We start from the raw sequence: 26,548 nt of genomic DNA on the forward strand, positions 1-26,548 counted from the left end.
GCTCCAGGGGGGAGGAGGAGAGCTGACTGTCTATGGGTGCTAAGCACCCACTAACTTTTTCTGTAGGTGCTCCAGCCCTGGAGCTCCTCCTCGGGGCTTTCTGAGCTTCTCCCCCGGCCCCCTGTATGTAAGCAGCACCGCCACCCAGGCTGACAGCATAGGCAGGGGGCTGAGCCAGGGCTGGGGGCGAGGACCGGACTCCCAGGGTCTCTGTAGCCTTAAAGAGACACACACCCTGGCCTCTGTGAGTGGAGCTGTCCTCTTACAGCTAGCTGGGCTGGGGATGGGGCAGGAGGGTGAGGTGTCAGCCTGGAAACAGTTAACTTAGCAGCTCCTCCAGGCCCTTCCTGAAAAATTCCTCCCCCTCATCCCAGAAACAGGAACCCTGCTGTGCAGAAGGCAAAAGGATCATTAATAGGAGGACTCCACGCCCTCCCTGCCCCCTGCCGGCAAAGAGAGCCCCAAAGAAATGTCTTTGGCTTGGCATCTTTGGCATGGCACGTTATGCTGGGATGAGCGCCAATGTCCCATTGCATCACAGGGGGGTCGAGCCTCCAGGGGCTCCCCAGATGCCCTGTGCAGAAACTTGCACCAAACGTCAGCCTGCCAAGGCCAGCTGGACAGGCTGGGGGGACCCCGCTCTTTCCAGAGTGCAAGTCCATCTCCTTTCACAGCTGGCTCTCGGATCGCCAGTTCTAGCCCTGCGTCCCAAAGCCATGTTCAAAGGCAGTGGGTGGGCGAGGCAGAGTGACAGGCCCAGGGCTGTGCTGTGAGCCAGTCGCAAAGCTGGGACTAGCGGCCAGGTCCCTTCAGAGAGGAAGGAGGTCCAGTGGTTCGGTGCTAGCCTGAGTGACCTAGGATCAATTTCCTGCTCTGACACAGATTCCTCGTTTGACCTTGAGGAAGTCGCTTAGTCTCTGCGCGTCAGTTCCTCATCAGCAGAATTGGGCTATAGCTTCACAGGGATGCTGGGAGAATAAAAACATTAACAGTTACCTGGTGCTCAGATACTGTGGGAATCCCAGCCTGCTGCAGGGTAGCAGACTGAAGATCCTTTGTGCATTGATGAAACAGGTCCAGCATCGCCGGTAGCAGGGCTGACCTCGCCTCCAGGGGTGAGAGGTGCTTACCATCCTCTGCCACTCTGCTGGGACTGGCAGCAGGGGTGTCGTTGGAGCCAGTGGGGGCAGGGTGCATGTTAGGATGTAGAGGCTGAGAGAACCAGGCTTGTGTCACGTAAGCCACCAGTCTGCCATCAAACCATAACCAGGCATGTGCAGAAGGAGCAGGGGTGGATCTTCAGTGCTGGATTCTGTGGGCAAAGTTGTGGGGGGGTCTCTCTCTGGGGTTTATTTAAGACTGTACCTGACTCCACTGGGAATAGGGCCTGTGTTTCACTGAAGCTCATGAGCCCGATCTCCTGAGAACTGACTCTTCCCTGCCTGCCTCGCTGCCATCTCCGCACACTGCCTCTGTGTCTCTCACCTCCTGCCATCCAGCGCTCAGGGGAGGTGCCGTACCAACCAAGGGGCAAGGCCTGGAGCCAGAACGGAGCCCCGGCCCGCCAGGGCAGGACAGACGCGGGGGAAACATAAGAATGGCCATAGTGGGTCAGACCAAAGGTGCATCTAGCCCAATATCCTGTCTTCCGACAGCGGCCAGCACCAGGTGCTCCATGAACAGAACAGGGAATGATCAAGTGCCTCGCTGTTGTGGGGCTACCCAGGCTGAGAGGAAGGGGAGAGACCCTTTCCATAAACTATAGGCTGGCTCTGGCCCTGTTGCTGGATTCCTCTGGGTACTACTGCGGGACCCCCCTGATTCTGGTTCAGGATCTGAAATGGCCCAGAGCGATGAGGGATTTATTTCCATGGAGGTCCTGTGTGGGCGTGTTTTAACAGAGCACATGCTGAGAGAAGAGTGGGGAGCTGTGTGTTTGTCTGGCCCGGCAGCCCTGGTCAGACCAGTACCTCTGAAGCAAGAGCTTTTCCTGGAGAGCTTTGTTTCAGAGGCAGATAATTGGCAGAGCTGCTGCCAGTGCGGGACCGGGTGCTGGCGTTCTGGCTGCTCTCGTGGTGTTTTGGGAGAGGCTGGCAAAGGCAGAGGGGGCTGATGGAAAGGCAGTGGCTGCCCTGAAGCTCCGTTCTGATCCTGCGGATTTCAGTGGAGCCTGCGGGAGGTTTCCTCTCTCAATGCTGCAGCAGCATGCAGCCTCTGAAACAGATGAGACCCTGAGTGCACACCTATGTCTCCATTAATGCACTGGCTGTGTTGAATTGCCCCTCCTTGTGGAGGGTTGCAGCGACATGGATCCACGGGATGGTATGTTGTTGTCACTCATATTTACTTGTATCATGGTGGTGCCCAGGAAGCCAGTCAAGAATCAGCTCACCCTTTGTGCTAGGCACTGGATGGACTGGCCCTGCCCTGGAGAGACTAAAGTCTGGGTAACACAATGGAGATTAGACACGTGAACTGAGCACGGGGTGGATGGAAGGAGAAGGTGACGGCAGCATGGCCAACCCCAAAAGTTCTGAAATCATGAGCCAGGCCCCAAAACCATGAATGGCTTAAAAATCATGAGGTGTAAAAATGACTATGTGGGGTTCATTCTTCTCTCTGCCCCCCCTGCCCCCTCCCCCCCTGGTTTCTGAGACTTAGAGGGTGTTCAGCAGCTTATTTTCAAGCTTTTTCTCTGCAATCAGGAGTCCTAAAAAAATTTTAAAAATCAGACTCTTGGTAATCACCTGACTCCGGAAGCTGGGGCTTTAAGAAACACCCTAAGTATTGTGAGAGTTGGCAGCAAAGTAACAAAACCTTGAGTGAAGGAAAAATAGGATAGCTCGTCCATCCTGCAGATCTCCGCCTGGGGAGAGCCAGAGGAAGTCATAAATCTAATTTTGCCAAGCACAAAAATGAGTAACCAGATGTGTTGTGTTGTCCCAGTTACATGTACAAGGAGAGTAGAACTCCTAGACCAACATATTCCAAACATTGGTCAGTTCCACATGGAGGAGTTGACACTGGTAGGTGGATTGTGACTACACACACGCGTAGGTTGTGATTGCACATCTGCACTTGTACCCGTGCGCATGCCGAGGGTTTTGTAGGCGTAGCTGTAGTGCCCATCTTTGAAAACGTGGTCTTGTGCTTTGCTGAAATTGATTTGGTCAGCCAGTTTTTCCTGTGTGCTCTGTGCCATGGGGTGGAATCCTGGCCCTGCTGGAATCAGTGAGAGTTTTACCATTGACTTCAGTGGATCCAGGATCCACTGCATGTCTTTTCCCTGCCTCGGTGCTCTGGTTTTGAGAGAGACCTGCCCACATCAGGGCTAAGAATTATTATTTCCCGTTGCTAATTGCCAGCAGCAGATAACGCTTGCCGGAGAGCTCAACAAGACAGCAGTGTGGCAAACTGTAGGGCTTGATGTATGGTGGGTTTAGTATGCGGGTGGTGGAAGTAGCCTGTGCTGTACAGGAGGTCAGATGGCAGCTACTCATAGCCCAGGTCAACTGACACGGGCTTGCGCTGCAGAGCTAAAAACAGTCGTGTAGACGTTCCGGCTCCAGATGAAGCTTGGGCTGTGGGAGCCTGTGCCCTCCCTGAGTCTCAGAGCCGGGGCTCCAGCCCGAGCCCAAATGTCTACATTGCTACTTTTGGCCCCATAGCGCAAGCCTGAGTCAGTTGACCTGGGCTCTGAGACTGACTGCTGCGGGTCTTTTTTACAGTGTAGCGCACCCAGGGACTCTGTGCGTGTGCTGCTTGCTGTGGCTATTTGCAAAGTTGTGGACCAAGCAGCAATAAAGGGCAGAGCCTCCTGCTCCAAAAACAGAAGCCCTGACCACTTGAGCTAGAAGAGAATCTCTCAACTGTTGGCAGTATAGGGCCTATGACACACACTTCAGCAATTCTGATTCCATTCAGTACAGAGCAGTGGTAGCTCTGTCTGTCTCGTGTCTGTTTGTCTCTCTATACACATGCCAGTTAATTGCAATGTATTCTGTTTCTATATATACTAGCTATGATGTGCAGCATCGTAAAACTTTTCAAAGGCCGAGAGGTGGTCATACGCTAAAGGGAAAACAGCGGAGGTGAGAATTAGAGAGAGGGAATGACTCAAAGGGGTGGGTTGTGGGGAAATGGGATGGTCCAGCACAAAGAGCCAGCCCGGATATGTTAGAAGCTATTTATGAGATAACAGGAGCTAATCTGCTATCGATAAACCTCCATCCTGCAAGCAAGTGCTGTGCACAGTAAATTAATTATGGGTATGCTAAGAGCCAGAATCCCCTTCCAGATCCCTGGTAGTTTAGAGCAGACCCCGTGACCATGCTCTGGGATAAACCAAAGGGGTTGGCTTTATCTGCGAGTGGTGCATTTGCCTCCAGCCCGCAGCTCTCCGTGGGAAAAACCCTTTGTTTGCTTGGAGGCACTTTTAGGAAGCCGACCCACCAGCTCCATGTAAACTGTGTATTTTAGCTGTTTCCTAGAATACCCTGAAAGCTCCCAGAGTAAACTCCACAGATTCAGCGGAGCTGGTTTCCTGTGCTGGCCGTACATCCTGTCAGTGTTTAGCTAGGGATGGTTCCTGTAAACAGCTTCTGTGAAGCAGCACTGAAAATAACTTCCTTTGCTCAGAGAAAGTAAATAGAAACACAAGTGCATCCATGTGTCCCGTGTGTGTACGCGTGCGAGGTGGGGGTGGTAGGGGAGGCTGATTTCTTGGTAAACAGTCACTTGGAAAATGCTGGCTCTCCCGAAGTCTGGTCAAGAGGAGTTTCTCAACCACTGCTCCGCATCTGGGGGCTCCCAGTGCAGCCCAGCCCCCCCGTTCTGCTGTACTGCACAGGCTCAAAGGGCGTGGAGGCTACTCTAGCCCCCACTGCTTGCTGGCATCCCCAGCGTCTATCCAAGTCGCTCAGCAGGGCACTTGTAAGGAGTCACTTGAGAGCGATCCTTTTTTGTTCCCCTGGCCCACCGCCTGGGACAGGCCAGGATACAAAGGGCAGTTTGTTTCCAGTCTTCCTGTGGGCCACATCTTTATCTCACTCAACCAGTCATCGACCCTACTGGGCAGCTAATTTGCATGCAGTGGTTTCATGGCTTGTTTGAGGGAGACGGCACAGATTGTGGATTACTCGGCCCCAGTGCCTCACCCGTGCGACAGCACAAACTTTCAGCTGCTCGTAAACCCGGTAAAGATTGTGAGGTGCTCAGATGCTGTGGTGATGGGAGCTGTGTAAGTACCATACTTAGAGCATTCTTGGATCCCAAGGACGGGCAGCTCATTTGCCCAGCAGTGCTGCATGGCTCCAAGCAGGACTGGCTTGTCTCATTCATAGAATCATAGAATATCAGGGTTGGAAGGGACCTCAGGAGGTCATCTAGTCCAATCCCCTGCTCAAAGCAGGACCAATCCCCAATTTTTTTTGCCCCAGATCCCTAAATGGCCCCCTCAAGGATTGAACTCTCAACCCTGGGTTTAGGAGGTCAGTGCTCAAACCACTGAGCTATCCCTCCCTCCTGAAGTGAAACTGAAGGGCAGTTAATCTTCAGAGAGCAGCTCCTGGGGGGACAGGCTTCAGAAACCCCTTGTTATTGAACATGTATATTGTGATGGCACCGAAACGGCACGACCGTTGTGCTAGGTGCTGTACAAACACATAACAAACAGTCTGTGCCCAAAAGAGCTTATGCTCTAATACTGCTGATTCATCCAGAACAGTCCCCACTGTGCAGTCACTCAAATGCAGCTGCCTCTAGGGTGGAGCCTGGCAGCTATTTCACGGCTGGCAGCGACGCTGCGCAGCATTTGTTAGCATGAGAAGCAGTGTTTCGCGAACCAGACCTGGGAAGAGGCAGAATGCAACCCCTACGGTGTTGAGAGGTGCCACCCTTCTGCACTCTCCATTGTGATGTAATGTGCACATGTGGGGGTTGTGGGTTCTTTGAGAAGAAAGACAGAGCCCTTGAGGTTTGTTGACAACCGTCCAGTTGGCTCTTTGAAGCCTGAATCTCCCTGCCCCGTTTCTGGTTTAGGATTATGGGTAATGTAGTCCAAAACAGGCATTTCTTTTGTCTAGAAGCACTATCCTTGGAATAACTGGTAAAGAGCATTCAGAATATGGTATGCACGTATTACTGCATTGAGTATATTTGTGTGTGTGTGTGTTGAGATTGTGTGTGGGCATACATATTGATTTGTGTGTGTGAGAGAGAGATTGTGCGTGTGTCCCCTGCCACCTTGAGAATATTTCTGGAAATGTCTTGATTCATGACACTGCCCCTTTGAGCCCAGAACACATTCCTCCTGCGTGTCACCCCTGCAGATACTGTGCTGACCAATCTACAGGCCTTGCTGGAGGGGCGGTGGGATTCACATGCAAGATATCAGGAAACAGCTGCTGTGGTTTGTAACAGTTACGCTGGGGGAGGAGGGAGTGACTAGCCCTGTGGTTCATACTCTCCCAACTGATCTGGGGAGAAGGGCGAAGAGCCCAAATTAAAATCCAGGGTGTTGGACGAGAACTGGGATAAGACAGCCTCTCCTATCAGCCATGGCCATTTTGCTTTTAATGCATGCACAGCTTCTGAGATCCCATTTCTGATGTGTCAGGATTGCTTGTTTCCACACAATGGGAACAAAATCCGTTGGAGGCTGTATTCTCGCTTTTACCTAGTCCTGCAACACAACGCCTATTGATTTGTCAGCTGCTACATCCTCTGCGCTCTTCATTTCCTTTGTGCTTTCATGTAGCGGCTGCCTGACAGGAGGGATTCAAAGGCTAGAGCTGGGGTCTGGAAAGAAATGTTGTTGTCCAAGCAGGAGCACTGTAATAAACAATGCCTGTGTTTGGAAGAGACTAAGGGGGACTAGGGACTTGTCCAGTGTCCAGGCCTCATTGCATTTTACCTGCATTCCCCCTGGTCAAGGTAATGAAACATCTCTTCTCATCCTAACACATGCTGTACAGCGTTGCTGTCAGCTGTTTAATAGCTGCCCTGTGCCACTCTGGAGGTAGCTGCATTTCCGTGACTGAGCAGCATGGCCAGTGCAGGGCAAGGTGTGCTGGCTCAGTCCAGCTCTTCTGAAGGAATCTCCCCCAGTAACACCTCTGGCGCTCTGGGGAAGTCCTTCCTCAAACAAAACGGCTTTTAAGCTCCTCCAGAACTTCAGTCCTGTATGACTTGCAGTGCTGAGAGCTCTCGGAGGACAGAACCCAGAACCACAGCTTTAAAAAAACAATCAACCCCCAGGTTCGTTAGCCTCCTAGATTGTCTCAGCTGACAGACCTGCAGATTGCATTGAGGTGAGACCCATGTGACCCAATTCAGAGTTGAACCCATGTCTCCAGTGGCCCAAAGATCAGAGAGACAAATCTGCTGTGTCAGTCTGGGGCTTTTCTTTTGTTTTCTCATTTCCCTAGTTGGGTGTAAAGCTGAAGAGTTCAGACTCTCTCACAATTGTAGGACAGCATAAGGATATACTCTGCTGGCTTCTGGGTACCCTGTCATTGCTACAGGGGGCTAAGCCATTACTGCAGTCATTTGGATTAGTGTTTGGGCCTGTTCCTGTACAAAGCTGTAGCGGTTTTCTGAATCCTCAGTGTAGTTTGGCCCGTACTGTAGAACACTGTGGTATTTGCAAAAAGAACAGGAGTACTTGTGGCACCTTAAAGACTAACAAATTTATTTGAGCATAAGCTTTCGTCATGCTCAAATAACTTGGTTAGTCGCTAAGTTGCCACAAGTACTCCTTTTTGCGGATACAGACTAACACGGCTGCTACTCTGAAAACTGTGGTATTTGTCATGCATTACGTCTGGCCTTCAACATTTGGTTTTTAGGTGGCTTCGTTTTCATGCTGTTTCTCCTACTTTATCCCCAAAGCAAGGTGGATGAGCTAACCTCCTAGGGAGGGCGTATTTAGGGTGTCTTTCATCCCCAGCGGTCTCTTGTTGACAGCTGAAAACACATGAGCACTGGTGCAATCCGTGAGAACTGCTGCCGAGAATACTGGAGTGCAGGTTTTTGTTAAATAAAGGTGTCCCAAAGGACCCTGTTCTGCCATGCCAGTGGGCCTCATTCCATTGCATATTGTATTTCTTGTCTCTCTAACCGCAGTGCTTTACCTCCCTTTTCTGTTATTGTTACTTTCCGGTCACTTTGTCAATTCTACCCTTTGTGGAGCTGTACATTGCACGGCAATTCCTGTGACGCCAGCTGCCTCGAGCTGTTCCGGTCAGGCCCCCGTGCTGTTTATAGAAGAGGGCGGCTTTTAAAGAGACAGCACCGGGTTAGTGCATGTCCCAGGTACCGATTTCGTAATAACGAGGCTTTTAGAAAATGTCAGGTCACTGTAAAAGTTTCTGTGATTTTTATTTTTAAATTCTGTATGAACCCGGGGTTTGTTTGCACAGCCGTAAATGTGAAGGTGCTGTTTGCAACAAAGTCCTTGCAACTTTGTGCGAATGCCTGAGAACCAGGAACTGAAATTGGCTGGCCTGTTTTCCCCTCAGTGAAAAGCCAAAAAGCAAGCAAGCTGCATAAATGATTAAATAAAAGTGGATTTTAACCCACTATCTGTGGGTGACATACATTTGGGCCACCAAGGTCTAGGCACCATTTAAACCCTGGTCCTGTTATTCTAATGATCAAAGACCTGTTCTATGCCTTAAATGACAATGAATCTGGCTGGCCTGATTTGAACATTTTCTACTAACTAAAAATGCAACTAGTGGGTGGGTTTGTTTGTTTTTTAAATCCCCTACAGCCTGGTAAGATGAGGTCTAGAAGCAAGCTCCCCCATGTCCTCTGCCCAGTTGAGCTCAAGCTACCATGTTAAAATTATACCCCGCCCAACCTGGGGAGAACTTGAATTGCAAAACTCCAACCACATGACAAATGCTTCCTTGCTCTGGGTTTTGCTCCAAACCTGAAATCCACACCATGCTTTCTCCCAGGAGCCAAGTGAGTCAGGTTAAAACTCTGCAAGGCTGGCACAGACTCCTAGAGATCTGGAATATTTGTATTCATCCCCAGCTGTGTGAGGCCTCTGATGCTGGAATATGAGATGCAAGGGAGAGATCAGTACCTTGTGTCCTTTCTTCCTGTTTTGTATGTTTTGATAAGGGTCTACTATGCCCTCCGCCCTCCTAGACGGAGAAGGGAGATTCTGTTTGTGGTCTGACTTAGCCACATCTTGCCCCCTCTTTTTTGCTGAAGAACTGTTTGGATGACTCAGAGATGTTTCTAGGGAGCTTTCTCTGTCCTCAGCTGAAGAGGTTGGAGGTGTTGAAGCCTTAACAAGGAGGCTTTTTTTCCTAACCAGCTGCTGAGAAAAATAAGTCAGGAGTCAAGAGTTCTGATCAGTCTGAATCAAAATCACTTCCCCTATCTGTTAACTGGGATTCACTTCTGTGGCACTTGGGATGCCTTCATCCTTCCAATTGTCCATGGAGTCTGCTCGTGTAGACAAGGGAGGTGATTTTCAAAGGCACAGATGGAATTTGGGAGCCCAATACTGTTGACCATTCCATTCAGTGACTTCCAGTGGGAATTGAGAGCCAAAGACCTGATGTCCAAAACCCAAGCAGACGAGAAGCCTTTAAAACCAGCCAATGCGGAACTCTCCTGATCGGATGCAGATTGCCTGGTGAGAACTGCAGGGTGGAGTCACTTGTCACATCTGTATTTTGTCAGACTTCACAGGGAGCTGGATGTTGTTTTGTTCTTGTTTTTTTTTTCTTTTTAACCAGTCCCAGTTTACTAGACTGAAATGTTTTAGCTCACTCCAGAGACTCATTTCCCTCCCCAGCAGAAGCTGGTTCAATAAAGGATATTATCTCACCCACCTCATCTCTGTAACAGCCTGCCCTAGTCAATGGAGTTACTCTGGTGCATCCAAGTGGGGACGCCGGTCCAGGGCGTTTCATTCCATGGGGCTCCTGAGATAGGTAGGAAGCCATGCAGGGAGCAGAAGGGTCAGTGCTGGGAAGTTCTGGGAGGCTTGGGCCTGCTCTGAGCACCCAAATGGGGACATTTTCCCAATGGTTTTGGAAGTGTCCTGGGGAGTCGGCACATGTGATCAGCCAGGCCGGGGGGTGAGAGGCTGGAGCAGTGAGCCGAGCTCCCAGAACATCTCAGCGCTCCCCAGTTTCTGCCCTGGTACCGCGCCATAGCCTCTCACTTCAGTTCTGTCACTGGTTTTGTTCTGCGTCACTCCCATCCCGCTGTGGTGTGGGGGATGAGGCCTGGCCTGGCTAGCCACTGAGGGACCGTAAATCCCCTGCGCCTCATTCTTCTCCTGGCTGTGAGCTCCGTGGCCATTTCCCTCCCTGCTTGGAGGAGGCTGGCTGAGCAATCTGTGTGTGAAACTGACAAGCACAATTCCCCGCTGCCTTGGTTTGAGATTCCAGCGCCTGCCTGCCCCAAGTTCAGGACGTCGGACTGAATCTCTGTGTTTCGTCTGAGCGAGGGATTTTGCAGACGCTGAACCAAGCCAGCTTTGCCACTGTTCATTTATAATTGCACTTGTTCACCATTTTTTTCCCTTCACTAAATACCGTGTTGACACAGTCTCTCCGCATGGGGCTGGCCAGTCTTTGGGGCAATAGTTGTCCCAATTCTCAAGGGCTGGACAATCTCGTGTAGGGACGCTTCCTGCACTGGCCTCTAAGGCACCATCTGTTAGCAGCTTTGCAGGGATTACTTCTTGCTGCTCTGTTGGATACCAATGAATCATGCAGCTCATCCCAACCAAAGATGTTAACTCAGATCCTGCTGGAAAAACCCAGATCATCTGCTGAGGCTGGTAACTGGTCCCAGAAGCGAAGGGTTTCTGGTAAAAGTATTAAGGGGTCTCGCTGCCTCGATTTCCTTCCTTTAACCAGCTTTGCTCACCTGGTTTTCAAAATGGCTCATTAGTTTCAAGACGAAGTAATAATGACGCTAGTTGTTTTCACACATACAGGCCCATCTGAAAAGCCACATTGTTCTGACAAATGGAAATTGATCCCCTCTGAGTTTTTCCCCTTGAGTCTGTTTCTTTCTGCTCCAGGTTCCTCCCCAGTGATTAGTCCTACTGATGTTAACACAACTGGATCACAGCAGTGCTCCTTCAGCCCTCGTCCAGCATCCTGTCTGACAAGGCTGCTTCAGAGGAAGGTGCAGATAATCCCCCTAGCTGCCATGTAGGGCGTGCCCTGCCTCTAGGGAAAGTTCCTTCCTGACCCCTCACAGTGGCTGGCTCATGCCATGAAGCATGAGGGGTTTTAGTGGATGGGTGCCCACAGCTCAGAAACCACCTCCAGAGTTAGTATTAACTGTCCCCCCTTGCTGGAAGCAAAGGCTGGAACGGGGCAGGTGATGGTGGGACAGGGTGGGAGCTGTTTGCCTTGCCATTGCCCGGGCAGTACCTGCTCTGGAGAGACCCCTGTGGCTGTCCCTCATCAGCGGGGACAGGCCTTTTGTTGCTTTGGGAGACCACCCACCATCCCAGGATTTCCAACAGACTGGCACTTCCCCTTTCTTACCCCTGTTTGATTTACCCCACCTGACTAGTTGGCCCCCTTCCTTCTGGTCCCTCCCCTTTCTGAGGGTTGACCAATGATGTTCCTGCAGCGGGGCTGTCTGGGCCCCTGCTCTTTTACTGAAGTCAGGTTGACTGGCTCCTTCCACTAGCTTACTCCGCCTATTTAAACGAATCTGCGTAGCTTTCCTAGGGTGGAATTCCCCTCCCTGGAGCGGGCCAACAAAAGCCTTGAGCACCCCATAAAACCTATAGGTATAACTAAAAAGAAAAGGAGGACTTGTGGCACCTTAGAGGCTAACCAATTCATTAGAGCATAAGCTTTCGTGAGCTACAGCTCACTTCATCGGATGCATGCAGTAGAAAATACAGTGGGGAGATTTTATGTACACCTATATAGGTATAACTAGGATTTAAGGGGTCCCCAGAGCCTGGGGCTCGGGGGAATTTCTTCTGGGGAGAGGGAAGAAGTGCTGGTTCTTTTAAACCACAGCTGAGCAGCCCAGCCCAGCAGCAGTTCCCAGGATCCTTTTTACACCTTCCGGGATTTTCGGTGTCCTCTGACAGATGTTTCAGTTAGAGGCCAGCGCAGCAGCCCACGCGAGAGTCAGGAATGTATCCAAGGCTGCCAGGATAGATCGGACCCAGGCACTTCTTCGTTAGATGTCTGGGAATAGGAAAATATGAGGATGTGCTGCTGATGCTGGTTGTGGGAATTCTTGCCAGAGAGGAACTGGCTGAGAGTCTTCTCGTTGTGCTAAGTGAATGGCCCGAGTTCTTCTCCAGTCTCTTTGTCTGGGGCCAAATCTGGGTTTAAACAAACAACAAGCACAGTGAAAAGTAAACTCTGCTGTTGAGGATTCATGGAGTTTTAATCCTCTCCTGCATAATTAGTCACTTGGATAACAAAATGGGGGGCGGGGGGTTGAAAAACATACGGGTCAAGATTTTACAAAGTGGTTACTGAGTTTGGGTGCCCAACCCCAGGCATCTTAAAGGGGCCTCCCAGTGCTTCCGACCCCATCTTTAGAGCAGATGGAAAGAGCTGCCCAAAGGGAGCCATTTGCAGGGCACAACGACATTCTCATCATAGCAAACCCATGTGACACTGTGTATTTTCTACTGGCACCTTATCTGTTAACTAACTCTTGACATGTACACCAACAGAGAGCATGCTTGTAACACTGATCATCCATGCCCAGAAAAGCAGGCCCCTTTAAGGTTGGGCATCCCACATCACTAACCACTTTGCCAAATCTTGATCATGCCTTTTAAGCTTAAAGAGCTGCATCCCATGTCAGATTTTCAAGTCCACAGGCTCAGCGTTCCCCTGGTGTAACTCCACTGAAGTCCCGCCACAGATAATTTCTGTTTTCTACAGCTGTTTGCAGAATTCTGCCCAGGGGTATCAGGAGGCCTGCGAACCTTTCATGCTGGGTGAGCACTGGGTCCTGATTTGCAGCATCAAAACTGCCGTGTTTCAGACTACAACAAAAGGCCTAATTGAGAACAGGCCTGGAAATGTTGGTGCCTTTTCCACTCGTGCTCTGTGCAGTCTGGCCTATAAATAGGGATTTGAAAATCAAGCTGATCATTTAGTTCTCCAAGAATGACCAAGGTTGGAAGGCCTAGAGAACCCTATGGCAGCAGGGCCATGCAAGTTGGCAGCCCTGACTTGTGGGAGGAAACTTAGCCTGCATCTGGGAACCATATCATGCGGTAATGTAGTTTACTTTTGCAGTACTTTCCCATAGTTATTGTTGATTAAAAAGCAATTGCTTGCACATGTCAATCTTGAAAGGGGTAAACAATGAGGCTCTGAAGCTCTTCTCTGGGTAAAGCAAGGAGCCCAGATTTGCAAGTTTAGGAGAAAGAGCACAGCTCATGTGTTAGAGATCAGCTGCCTTCAGGCCGGTTGGTGTCTGTTGTTTTTATCCCATTAGGAGATTGCAAGGAAGCTGACTGCACCGCGTGTCTGAGAGGAGGGTACTGGGGCCAGATGTTGTGCAATATATTGATTGTGATTCCTTGCAGAGCCGCTGCCTTGTTTTGGTAGCTTGTGCCAATTATTTGCTTAAGCACAAAGGACTGGTTTGTGTTTCTGCAGATCTGGACAGTAGAGGTTAAAATGCAATGCCAGGGGCTGCCTCAGAAGTTGTTCTGAAGTTTGTCTCATTTAACTGAAGCCAAATTGGGCTCCAGCAGGGGTCACGAACAGCAGCCAAGATGCAGGGCTGCAGAGCAGATGAGAACTGTTTACTAGCTTAACCTTTCTCCATAGAATATTACTATCTTGGCACACAGCGTACTTCTCTGCTGGGCGATATGCTGGATGGCCCTGGAGATAGGATGCAGGACCCAGAACCTTTCACCACAAGGTTGCTAGTATCAATTCAGCCAGGACAGCAGAGAGCCAAAGTCTGTGATTTCCCCCTCCTCCCCTGCTAGGAGCAGGTCTCGGTGCTTTCCCTGCAGCACACCTCTTGCCACGTGCGGGCACCCTCCGTTCCCATGCCGGGCAGTGGGAGTAGAGGGTGCTCAGCATCACAAAGGATGAGGCCCAACCTTAAGCATCTCCCGGTGGCTCTGTGTCATTCCTGATGCCAGGGTTCTGGTTACGCGCGTTCGATCTCTTTCTCTCTCCAGTGCTCCAAACCCAAGCTGCTCATGGCCTGCTCTGCTGTCCAAGAGATCCGGAGATGCACCCGCCTCGAGATGCCAGACAACATGAACACCTTTGTACTCAAGGTAGGGCCCGCATCTTCCCTGCCCTTATGGAAGGCCTGTGAGGACCGGCACTAGGGTTCTATAGGCAGTGACCCCTGGGATGTGGGGGGAGAGAGCTCTCCTGCCTGTCTCTGAGCCCCGGACAGAGTCCTGCAGCAGGGAGCGAATGCTCTGTGAAACTCCAGGGCCGGCCCAACACGTGACCGCTCTCGGTCGGGATTGAGCCCTCTCCCGGCAGGGTTACCGGAGCACTCGGGGCAGCTCTGGGAGTTCAGGTGCGTGAGTTAGGAGCGGCCCTTTGTTACGCTCCACCTGTGTCTCTTTCTCTGCCCCTGTCAGCGGTCTGAGTTTAAACAGGCCAGTAGTTACCAGCCTAGGGGCAGCAGGGGCACTTTACAGGGCTAACACCTGTGCTGTGCCAGCCAGTGCCTGCCGCTTGTCATCCAGTGGTGCCCGCTGACAGAGCCTTGCCGCATCCGCAGCTCTGTTCCTGCTAGCGCTGAGGGGCCCGGCAGAGGCTCCTGAGCCTGGGGTGGGGAGCCCAGAGGCCCTGTCACTGGAGACAGCTCCGGGGCGTGTACAGGACACGCGGCCTCGTCACGTTCCAAATGGGGCCCGGAGGTGCTGTTCAAACAGCCCCAGGGCCTGCAGGCCGAGCATGCAGGTCGAGCAGATCTGGGCTCCTGCCTGGGTGAGCAGCTCCTTGCACCAGCTCAGCAGCTGCCTCAGGGCACATCACAGGCTCTGGGGTTTGCTTCTCCTCTCACAGCACGTGTCTGCTGGAGCTCTGATGCCAAATTTCAGTTCCTCTTCTGCCTGCGAGGGTGTGGGGGGGAGTGGGTGCTGCTGGCTTGGACTAGGTGTTTCCTTCAGGCCGCTGCCCTCCCTCGTAGCTTCCTCTCAGCTCACAGTCATGCTCGTTAGATGCAGAGTACTTCTCTGTGTGGACAATGCACTGGGCTGGGATCTGGCCCCCTGGAGACCAGCAGCAGGACGGTAGATGCAACCCAGGCTGGGGGCTTGCAGGAGCCGATTTGCCGTCTGTCACCCCCTCTTTGATGCCTGCCTTCCTTGCTGCTCTGTAGAGGCTTCAGTGACCAGATTCTTCACAGCAGGGGTTGCCCGTTCCTTCCCCAAGAGGGGACGACTGAGCTGACACCAGCCCCTCCCCAGACTGTCGTCCCCTTCTCTGCCTGCTGCCCATCCCAGAGCTGGGAGAACAGTCTGTCACGTGTATCCTCTCCTCTAGGCACATCTGCCAGGCCCCTGAGCTGCGCCCATGCCGCTGTGGGCACCTAGTTGCCCCTGTTCTTCTGGTAGAGGTTTCCCATCCTTAGACTGGGGACCAAGGCTCCCAGAGATGTGACAGCCACACGGGGGCGTTAAGATGGGCTTCTGGCCCCTGTCTGTGCTGGGGTTGCCCTATGCAAAGCACACGTCTCCCCCTCTCATCTGCTACGCTCCTGGTGCCACTCTGCTGCCTGACCTCCTTCTCCCCGAGCAGTCCTCTCTCTCCGGGGGCTGGCACATCCTGTCCTCTGCCCACAAAAGCAGTTGGTACAAGTTGCAGAGCCGTCTGGGGGCCACTGCAGTTTGAGAACCGCTGGCTCCAGGGGCCATGGTGCAGGACTTGCTCTTCAGTTCCCTGACTGCAGGGACAAGATTCTGACCACAGTCACTTGTGCCGTCCAGACATGGGGGCCCAGTGAGGGGCAGGTGGAATATGAGGCCATAAGTGGCCAAGTTCCTCTAGGAAGTTAAGTGGCCCAGATCTCCCCGCCCTGGGGCCAGAGCCTTCCCCACAAGAGTTTCCTTCCTCCCCTTCCTTTCTGCTGCAGAGGCTGTGAATCATTTCCACTGGAGACGGCTGCCCAGCAAGGGAAGCAGAGAGCCAGAGGGAAGAACAGAGAGGGAACTCCCAGGGGCTGGTGGGAGAGCCTGCAAAGGAAGTGATACTGTAGCTGGTTCTCAGGATCCAAGCGGAAATCCCCGCTCCTGTGGGCTAGGTCGTGGAGACCTAGGCAGGACAGGATAGCTGTGTTTTCATGCCACAAGGAGTCCGTCCAACACTCCCCTTCTCTCCTGTCTAGGTGAATAACTGCACAGACGTTGTATTTGAGGCTGGCGACGAGCAGCAGCTGAGTTCCTGGACAGCCGAAATCAAAGAATGTATGACCCGAGGGTAAGGACCAAGCTAGGGCCAGTTGCTCGGGTGCTTATTTTGGCAGCAGCTGGTTGACCCCTAGTTCATGTGACACTGGGAACAGATGGCTCTTGACACTTACACTCGATGGGTGCGATTCCCTCCCCAGGGGCTGGGCCTCAGCCTGAGACTTCAGCGGGCATCGTCTGTGCACACGTTCCCCACGCAAAGCTGAAGGAATGCCCAGGCCAGATTGTGGAGGAGCTGCCCCTTGTTACCCTCCCCTGGATCCAAACTCCACCCCCAGGGCCTCAGGACACCGACCTTTGGCTCTCGTAGCTTCTTGGTGACTGGGTGGCTTTGAGCCCCTTCGAATGCACGGGGCAGGTCAGCTGAGCTCCTGAAAACGTTGCCCATGTAGGGCCCAGTCCTGTTGGGTGCTCTGGGCCTTTGGCTCCCCTTGGAGTCGGAGGGAAGGGAAGGGGCTCAGGCCCTGGATTGGACCGGGCAGAGCTGTCCCCCTGCCTGAGCCATGCAGGGCCCGGGGAGAAGGGGAGTCTCTGGGCCGGGATTTCCAGCCACCCTGAGCGAGGGCTGCAGGGGAGTCACTGGTGGAGCCTGCAGCCGTGGCTGGCAAAGCCAAGCTGGGCAAGTGAGCCTCTCTAGGCCAGTCTGCCAACAGTTTTGCCAGGCCCCAGGGCTCCATGTGCCCAGATCTTGGCTCCAGGAAGAAGCTGCATCAAGACACAGGTGCTACAAGCCACAGTCCCAGGCCCTTTGCGAGGATGCAGCGTGGCTGGCCTGGCTTCTCCAGCCTCCTGCAGCCAGGGAAGGCAGATGAGACTAGGCCGGTGCCATGCAGCTTGCCGGGAGACTTGCCCATGTTCTTCCCCGGCCACTTGCCCCCTGCCCTCTCTCTGCTGCAAATGTTGGATTTCAAATCCAGCACAACGGGCAGGGGGAACTGGCTCATGGGGCTGGGGTGGGAGCCGGGGCTGGGGTGGGAGCCGGGGCTGGGGTGGGAGCCGGTTGAAGTGCAGCCCACAATACCACTAGCTGATAGGGAACGAGCGTCTCCAGGAAAGGAAGGTGACATCGGTTGCCCCTCGGTGTGGGCAATAGGCAGGCGATCCAGGGAGCGAGGTAGCCATGGAACCTGCTCCTACCCACCATGCACTGCAGAGCCCTGAACTCCCGCAGAGCTGGGCAGGGTCCTGGAAACCGTCCCTGCCCCCGCACTGGGCCGGTCCTGCAGAGGTCAAGCCACACAGCAGCTGCAGGAGGAGCAGGAAGTCTGTGCAAGAACCATGGTGTTTTCATGGCTGTCTGCAACCAGCCCTCTGCCAAGAGGAAAGGCCCAGTGGCAGCTGTGAGCGCATGTGACTGGTAGCCAAGTGAGCAAAGGATCAGTGCCCACAGAGGGCGGGGTCCTCGGGATCCAGCACCCTGGTGCGAAGCCCCCGCCGGTGGCAGAGACTAGGATGTTGGCACACTTGGCAGAGCCACCTGGGTCGGGCACTAATATGGAAATACAGCTGGCCAGTGCCGCCGTAAATGCCTGTCATAGAGTTAGTGCCCATGCCTGAGCCCCCAGCTGTCTGGGGGAGCATTTAAAGCACTGCAGGCAGCCCCCCCCCTGCCAGCTGAGGATCCCCTGGTTGGTCTGCATTGCAAACGGAAACACCCCCTGCCCCCAGAGCCTCCTCTGCAACTGCGGCTCGGAGCCTGCCCCCGGGTGGGCGGGGATTCCCCCAAATGCCAGCCAAGACTTTCTTGGCAGCCAGCCCTCCTAACAAGTGGCCAGAGCCAGATGTTCTGAACACCTGCCAGGAGCCAGGCTGGCTGGATTGTAAGGCTGGGTGGGAACTGGGGTTCCCCACCCCCTGCGTGCTGCTGCTGGGATGGCAGTGAGGGCAGGGCAGAGCAAATGGCTCCCTTCCCTGGGCGGACGGCAGGTCCCTGTGCCCACTGGCACCAGCCTGCACTGCCCGGAGAGCTCTGCAAGTGGGGCCATGGGGCATGCGCTGCAGGTGCTTCCAGGGAGGGAGGTGAAGGGCCGGCTAGCTGGGGCCCCGCAAGCAGGGCTGCATCGGCACAAGCTGCTGCCCGGAGCATCGCACCTCCCAGCTGGGCTGCTCTCCTGTCCCGCCTCGCAGGAGCCCCTGAGCGCCATCTCCTCTCATAGGCTCTTCCTCCCACGGGCACGTGGCTCTGCTCCTGCCAGGGACGCACTCACGCCTCAGGCTGCCTGGGCTGACGCCAGCCCTGCTCTGCTAGGTTTCCCAGGCCATGTTCATCCCTGTGGGTCCCCCCAGGCTGGGCCTTGCTGCTGACTGAGGACAGGGGCGCGGGCTTTGCCCCGTCCTGACCCCCTGCTGGGTGGGAATTGGGCTCTCAGGGTGATGGCCAGGCTCCCTTGGTCTAGCGGCAAGCCAGCCCAGCCATGCTGGGCCAGACACATCCCTGGTGTAACTCACATGGGGCTCGGGAACTATACTGGGGAGTAATTCAGCCCAAGCCCTGAGTGAGCTGGAAGGGATCGGCAGGGAGCCCCGAAGGCTGGGTTGTGCTGCTGCGCTCCGTGAGCTTGGTCTCTGGGCCTTGGACTGTGGTTCCCTGGCTCGTGAGGGGGAGCTGTCAGCCTGTGTTCCCAGAGCGCCCAGAAGGGGCCGGCTGGCGTGATTCCCAAATCCCTGCTTGGAAAGCCAGGGGCGAAGGGGGCCCTGGCTCTGAGGGGCACTTGGCTGGCGCAGCAAAGGGGCAGTGCCGCCCCCTGGGAAGGAAGCCCCGGCTATCGCCCAGTCCTGCAAGCAAGGCACTTCCTGTTATTGAAATACCCTGCGGCATGTCAGGGCCAAGCCCTGTTGTGATTTACGGAGTGCTCTGCTCTGCTCCCCCGGTCCCTGCCCTGCTTCTTGTTCCCATGACTTCAGGCTTGCTTCCTGCGCGCCTCGCTTGGACTCCGGCCCAACTGACGCCCCGCGGATTGCTTCAGCCCTTGGCCCCGGATCCCCATCCCTCGGCCCCGAGGGCCTAGCGCCCGTCAGAACCTCGGTCCTGACTGCACCAGGAGCATCAGCCCCAGCCATGTCAGCGCCCTCGGGCTGGACTTACAGCCCCTGGCAGCCTGGGGGACCATGGGGCTCATAGATCTAGGTGCAGCGCCCTGCTGGGTAGAAGTCTGCCCCCGCCCCAGTGTCATCTGCTGCTGGGGCAGTGGTGGGGGCTGTCTGGGCCAGGGAGAGGGGGGTTGCTGTGCACGTGGGGATGGTCCCTGACACAGGGGAGTCGGGGAGGGGCTGTAACCACCCCCTATAGTGGGGTCTGGCCAGGGGCAGCTCGGGTAGTTCTTCGAGGGCCCAGCACCATTGCAGGGGTCCCTGAGGTCTTCTCCCCGCCCCCATGTGTTTTGGGGATACTTGATGCACTTCCAGGACAGCATGTGCCCTTTTCCTCCGGTTCCTGTTTGCATCGCAGCTGTGCCAGAGGAGCAGGGCCCCACCGTGCTGGGTGCTCACCTCAGCCCCGTCCCACGCGTTCACAGCTGCACCTGAGGAGGGAGCGGAGTCCCACAGGGAAACCTGCCCCCACCTCAAACACAGGGAGAGGGCGGGGGCTGAACGCAGCATTTGCTGCAAGCCAAAGGTGCCTCCCAGGCTGCTCCAGTGCACTGAGTGGCCCCTGGGGCAGCTCCAGGGCTGGCAGCTGTGTCTCGTTAGCCTCAAGGAGCTCAGCACTGTATTTCTCCACTGTTCTGCAGGCTGCCCGTATACTCGGCCCTGGCTGGCCAGGCAGCCCCCTCCCAGTAGGGCACTCCAGTGAGATGAATGACACCATCCTTTCTCTCCTCCCCTGAGCATCCCCATCTGCTGCCTGAAGGCCCTTCACACAGGTGGTAGACAGATGGGGAAATTGAGGCAGAAAGCAGGGCTGTGACCTGCCCACAGTCAGGGGACATTTCTATCATTTCTGTAGGGCCAGCGTGTGTGTGTGCACGCAATTAAAACCACACATCTCTCTCTCTCTCCATCCTGTGTTACTCGTGAGGCCTGCGACTCGAGCAGGGGGGTTGCAGCTCTGCAGTGTGTTTCCTTTGGGCCGGCTGGCCGATGGCCCAGGCCCTGCAGCCGGTTGGGGATGTTGCTCAGGATGGCTTTGGGAACGCCCGTGCACTAGGACCCCGTTGTGCTGCAGCGCCGTAGCGTTTAGAAACTTGTTTCCACTGGATTTTTTTTTTTAATTCATAAAAACCACTTGGAATTTCCCAGCATTTTGTGTCCTCGCGAGCCCTGAATTCTGGGCAGCGGCTGAGCTGTCACGTTCCCTTCCAGGCAGTGTGTCTGCCTGGCACGTTTGCACAAAGGGAGCTGTGTTTCTCCTGTTCACCCTGGTGCTTTGCCGAGCGGAGCAGCCGGTTCTCCACCTGGGTTCGGCGGCGGAAGCCGTGACATCCTTCCTGTGTCTCTCTGGCAGGTCCGGGGGAGCCGATGTAGAGCTGCTCTCAGGCCAGCTCTCTGACACTGTGACGTCCAGCCCTGCCACTGTCAGCGCTGACTCCCTTACCCAAGGTGAGTGCCCTGCATGGGAGAGCCCCAACACAAAGTGAGGGCGCTGAGTGCCAGTGGGGTAAAGGGCCTGTGGGGTAGGGGAGCCCAGCACCAGTTGTGGGTGCTCAGCATTTCTGCAAATCAGGTTCTCAGTGCCTTGCCCGAGGGCCCACGCCGACCCAGTGGTCGCACAGGGAACAGAACCCGGAGCGATGGGTCCTGTCCCAGAGCTCCATCCACTGCTCCCGTCTCGTGCTGACCAAAGCGGTGTAGACCCACAATGCACTTGAGCTTTACAGTCATTTTAACCTCTTTCGCCATGTCCTCGGTGCTCCAAACAGCCCGTAGTTTACTTCTCTTGCTGCCAGCATGCGAATGCATTTTGTGTAAAGCCCGTGTTTACAGCGGTCTGCCCTTATGCCCCCCTGCAGGTGGTGGGCACCTCAGAAGACACCCTTCCCCAAACCATACTGATATTGACGCCGATTAGGATGATTAATTATTTGCATTATTATAGCACCCAGCCAGAAATCAGTACCCCCTGGGTGCTGCACAAACGCAGCATGAGACCGTCCCTGCCCCGAGCCGCTTGCAATCGAGAGAGACAGGCCATGCAAGGAGGGGGAGGGGAAACCGACACACAGCAGGGAAGCGCCTCACTCGAGGTCACCTGGCAGCTCAGTGGGAATAGAACCGAGATCTGCTGAGTCCCAGGCCAGAGCCAAACACGGAGGCAACCGCAAAAAACACAGCAGGGCGGGAGCCTGTGGAAATGGGCCAGTGTTGGGCTGAATGCTGCTTTTCCACCATGCACGAAACTCCTGAATTCATCCTCAGCCATCAGTGCATTCGGAGGGTGCAGAGAAGCAGGAGCCGACCCCGCTTTGGGCTAAACGTGCTGGATTGGGGGGCTCAGACTGGGTCTCTAATCACAGAGTAACTAGAGGTAGCCTAGGGCCAGTGCTTTAGCTCGCCAGGTGTTCAGAGTCTGCTGCAGGAATGGGTGGTGAAGGTCTCTGGCCTGTTACACAGGAACTCAGGCTCCATGATCAACAGGGTGCCTTCTGGCTGTAAGCCCCACAAATCAATGCTCCTGTGTAAAGGATAGCCCCAGCCAGTGACCGCCTACCTGCTGGGGTGTTTAAACATGCCCTAAGCATTGCTGGAAGCCAGGCCCCCTGCCCCTCTCCCAGCCGCAGCAGGGCCGAGCTGGTCCTGGAGCCACTCAGTGGGCGCTCGGCCCCAAGCAGCAGCAGGCTCCCGAGGGCTGGTGAAGGTAACTGTTCAGTCGTTGGGCCGAGCTTTCTCCGGGGTGGCTGATCTGTGCTGGGGGCTCTGGTTCCCCCTGCCCAGCCCCTTGGCACCCCAAATGGAGTTCTCGCTAAGTCAAAGGCTCAGCGAGCTCCTAACCGCTTAATCCCCTAGGAGTGACTCCAAGTGCAGCAGTCATAGGGCTGGACGGTCTCATTAGAGTTTGAAAGGCCCCAGTTCGTGCACTGCTACAAACCCCCAACCTCCTCCGCCCCAGCACACCTGGCAACGCCTCGCCAAGGGCTAATGGAGCAGCCAGACCTTTACCAGCCTGCAGCAGTCCTGGGGCTCCTGCCATGTGTCACTGCTGGAGAGAACGGCTCCAGGGGGCATCACTTACCGGGGGGGCTAGTGCCAATCACCCAGGGAGTGTCTCAGGTGGGTCTGGGAGGCAGGTAGAACTGCTGATCTGGGGCTTGATCCTGCAAAGGACTCAGCACCCTTAAAAGGCCCCTGGATCTGGGAGGGAGCTGAGCACCCTCAGACCCCTGCAGAGCAGGATTCTGAGAGTTTCTCGCTCTGCTCACCTGTCACTGCAAGACACGTGCTCCCAACCCTCTGCCAAGAAACTGCTTATCAGACGCTCACACACAAAGCTGCTTCACAACACCGTGCCAGCGGCGGGCTCCTCTCCGAAGCCGAGAGGGGCCGATTAGCACGCCGCTCTTGCCTTCTTTCCAGTCAAGCGATTAAATATGAATCATGATGGCAGCTGCTTTGGGAGGTGCGGGCAGAGCGCAGGGAGAGCTGGAGATTCTCTCCTGCTCCAACCCTGAAACGTCCGGCTGGTGCCTGTGTTTTCTGGAAAGAGGAACTCGGGTTGCCTGGCTCTCAGGTTGAGTTGACAGGAAACAAGGGTTTCACTGATAGTCTGAACGCTGTGTTTCAGTGTCACGCAGCTCCCACTGTGCTGCGGTTGAAGGCCGGTACCGCAAGGCGAAGGACCTGGAGTAAATCAGGCTCTGGCTAAAAGCAGAAGTGGCCAGGGACTGATTCAAAGCCAAACCATGCTGGGGGAGCCTGTTGCACGGCATGGCAGGATGGTGGGGGGGGGGGTGTCGGCGGTTTCTCTCACTAAGGCTCGTGACGCACAGTAATGGTGAGAGACAGTAGCTAAGCAAGGATATGGCTCTGGTAGGATGAGGGGGACGAGGCGTCGGGCAGTCCTGGGCCTAGCGCCAGCGAGATCCCCTCATGTTCGCATTGGCACCAGTTGGGCTGTTGCTGCTTGATGCCCTCGGGATGGTTTATTGGCACCAAGTCCTGCCCAAGCTGTGCCAGGTGCTTGCCAGAGAGCAGGAGCCCTGCTCTGCTGAATGGGGATTTTAAGCCGCTGCTCCCACGGGGGGGGTGCGGCCCACCAGGGAATGGTCAAGCTGTGCCCACTTGGGCTGTAGCCAAGGGTTCCGCTTTCCCAGAGCCCCCCAGCCCTGCTCAGGGGTTGGCCGGTGGAGTTGTAGCGTTTCTCCCGCCAGGCCCGTCCCGACAGCCATGGCGCTAATGCTGTTCTCCCTCCCCAGGCGCTATGCACTGTGGGCAGCCAGAGCCGGCCTGCCAGAAAACCGACCAGTTCCTCTCGGCCTACCCCTGGTTCCACGGCCCCATTTCGCGCGTCAAAGCCGCCCAGCTCGTGCAGCTGCAGGGGCTGGAAGGCCACGGGGTTTTCCTCGTTCGACAGAGCGAAACCCGCAGGGGCGAATACGTCCTCACCTTCAATTTCCAAGGAAGAGCGAAGGTAGGGCTGGGGGTGGGGGGGTTGCCAGCCCTGCTTTCTGCTCAGGGCTTCCTCCCTCTGGTCAACTTGACAGACAGCTGGCCCTCTACACACCGACCACTACCATTCAGAGAAGGGACTGAACCCCCACCCGCGCACCCAGCCCCCTCTCCCTACTGACCAGAGAGTGGCACCAGTGGTGAGTTGGACAGCCTTGTTTCTAAAGTGCCCTGGGTGGAGGCTCCTGCTCAGCTTCGGGCCGTCCTACCCTGGGTGTGTCCGACCCCGCCACCCCGGGGCCCATGCTCTGAGGGCTGAGAGCCAAGAGCCAGAGGCAGGGCAATTTTCAGGCCTCCCCTGAGCTCCAGTGCTCGGCCTTTGGAGGCCCCTATGCCTTGCGGACGGCTCTGAGCACAAGACTGGGTCCTTGGCCCATCTCCAGCCATAGACCCACCTGCAGAAACCTTCCCCGCGAGGTGCCGGCTCAGAGCCCCTGGGGAAAGATGGCTGCTCCGGCTCCGCCATCCCCTCGGGGCAGGAGACAATCCCACCCCTCGCGGCCCAGGATGTAACCTGACGAAGGCCAGGCTGGTCCGACGACCCCCACCCCACCCCCGGCAAGCCAAGCCAGCAGCTTCGTAACCCGCCCATCTCCCCTGCAGCACCTGCGGCTCTCACTGACCAACCGGGGCCAGTGCCACGTACAGCACCTGCGCTTCCCCTCCATCCTGGACATGCTGCACCACTTCCAACGGTGCCCCATCCCCCTGGAGTGCGGCGCGGCCTGCGACGTCAAGCTCTCCAGCTACGTGGTGGTCATCGCCTCGTCCCACGGTACGAGGGGGAGGAGGGGCTACCTGTGCACGGCCCAGAGGGGAAAGTTTGTCTCTTTCCCCACCTCCATCGCCCCGCTGGAGAGCGGCTGCCCCCTCTCCCCCACCATATATCCCTAGCTCTGGGCACAGCTGCAGTTGGCAGTCGCTCCTGGGGCAGCTGCCAGCCCCTCCTCTCTGCGAGCCCCCCAGGCTGGCTGGCCTCACCCATGTTCCAAGCAGCCGACGCTGCTCAACGCATCCGTTCTGTTAACTGAGCCAAAGCATTAGCCCTTGGCTTAATTAATTAGAGTAGCGGCTGGAGCCCACCGTAATACCACGGGGTTAGAGTTCAGCATCGCCCATAATTATCAGGCTGACACTCCCCCCCCCCCCCCCTGCTGTATCTTTGTGCCTCAGCAGACCCTGTCCTGGCTGGAAAGAGCTGGCAGCCAGGTGCTCAGTGAATGGCTTGCAGCTATCGAAGGTGGCTCCTGGCCCCCTTTGGCCGGGGATGTGGGCTTGGTGTACGGTTTGCTCAACTCAACTAGCCCCCAGGCCTATCCTGCCCCTCCCCTCCCTTTCCCCAGCGTTGGGCAGGTGGGACGCTGCCCGGCAACACCCAGCTGCTTGCTGCTGTCATACAGGCACAGTGCTGGCCACACTTCCCCGGGAGGGAAGAGACTCGGGCAGGAGCTTATTGACACTTGGGATAAAAAATAACTGGTGTAACGGTAGAGCCCTTTACAGGAGCCTCTCTGTCAACCCTTGCGTTACACGCACTGCTGGGAATCAGCAGTGCTTTTCCTCTTTGTGCTAAGAGCCTGGGACATCGGGCGGCTCCAATCTGTGCAAACCACCCACTTTCTCCCCCACCTCTCTGGTGTGACACATGGCCAGGCCAAGCCAGCGGGCTTCCAGAACCAGCCTCCTGCTGCACTGGGGGTTACCCCGCCGGGCTCTGCAATCACAGAAGCCGTTCAGCACAGGCTCGAACGTAGGCACATCAGGTTCCAGGTGCAGCGTCTAGCTCTGCTGGCTGCTTCTGCCCTTGCTTAACTTACAGCAACGTGTGAAAGATGCTTTTACCTCTCCCTCCCCGCCCCTTTGTGAAGGGCGAGGTGGCGTTTAGAGGAGGGGTAGAGCTTTTCATTTCTCCACGTTAATTGCATTGCCGTGGTCACAATGGACTAATTGCATGCTGGGTTATTTAAGCTTTTGATGCTCAGTTTATGGAGGAAACACAGTTACTAGCCTGCCTCTGCGTGCAGCCTGCAGCGGGCCCCAGGCCCAAGGGCTCTGCTGCCCCAGCTGAAGGCAGCCAGACAAGCTTGCACAGCCCTCTTCACCCCCAGGGCAGGTACGGCACCACAATAGCTGTGCTTTTAAGAGTTCCCCTGAGCACAGTTCAAAGCGAGTGGCTCTAGCTAACTTCCTCCCCGTGGTTCAGTGGAGGGGGGTCGGCTGCGGTCCTGACCAAGTCTGGAGTGCTGTCTTGTGACCTCCCAGGTGGTTAGAGAGGCATGTTCCTGCTCCAAGGGTTTTCGATTGGATAAAACAGAACTCCAAAGAGCCCCCAGCCATGTCATTCAGTTGCCTTATGATCAAGAGCTGGAGAGTCAGATGAGCAGGGGCAGGGCAGGGCAGGGTGGGAGCAGTACTGAGCGCTGCCATGATAGGAGTAGGAACTCAGTTTAGGGCTGTGTTCTAACTCACATCCTCTTTCAGTACATTTTAAAACCACCAAAGGCATGGTCAGGTAAC

General features: G+C 55.4%; 1 protein-coding gene across 3 annotated transcripts in view; it reads left to right on the plus strand.

Moving 5' to 3' along the window:
- The window catches only part of SH2B3 (SH2B adaptor protein 3), a 92,109-nt gene that overhangs the window by 63,207 nt on the left and 2,354 nt on the right, over nt 1-26,548 (plus strand). For 2 of the 3 annotated variants that reach the window (XM_073313286.1, XM_073313287.1), the window contains exons 3-7: nt 14,177-14,278; nt 16,348-16,439; nt 20,874-20,968; nt 23,779-23,993; nt 24,635-24,806. In XM_073313286.1, the coding sequence (XP_073169387.1) occupies nt 14,177-14,278; nt 16,348-16,439; nt 20,874-20,968; nt 23,779-23,993; nt 24,635-24,806 (676 nt within the window). Of the gene's footprint in view, nt 1-14,176; nt 14,279-16,347; nt 16,440-20,873; nt 20,969-23,778; nt 24,172-24,634; nt 24,807-26,548 lie in introns of those variants that run through there. The other variant, XM_073313288.1, reaches the window with a different exon arrangement.

This window comes from Lepidochelys kempii, chromosome 15, assembly GCF_965140265.1.
Source record: "Lepidochelys kempii isolate rLepKem1 chromosome 15, rLepKem1.hap2, whole genome shotgun sequence".
Taxonomy (NCBI): domain Eukaryota; kingdom Metazoa; phylum Chordata; order Testudines; family Cheloniidae; genus Lepidochelys; species Lepidochelys kempii.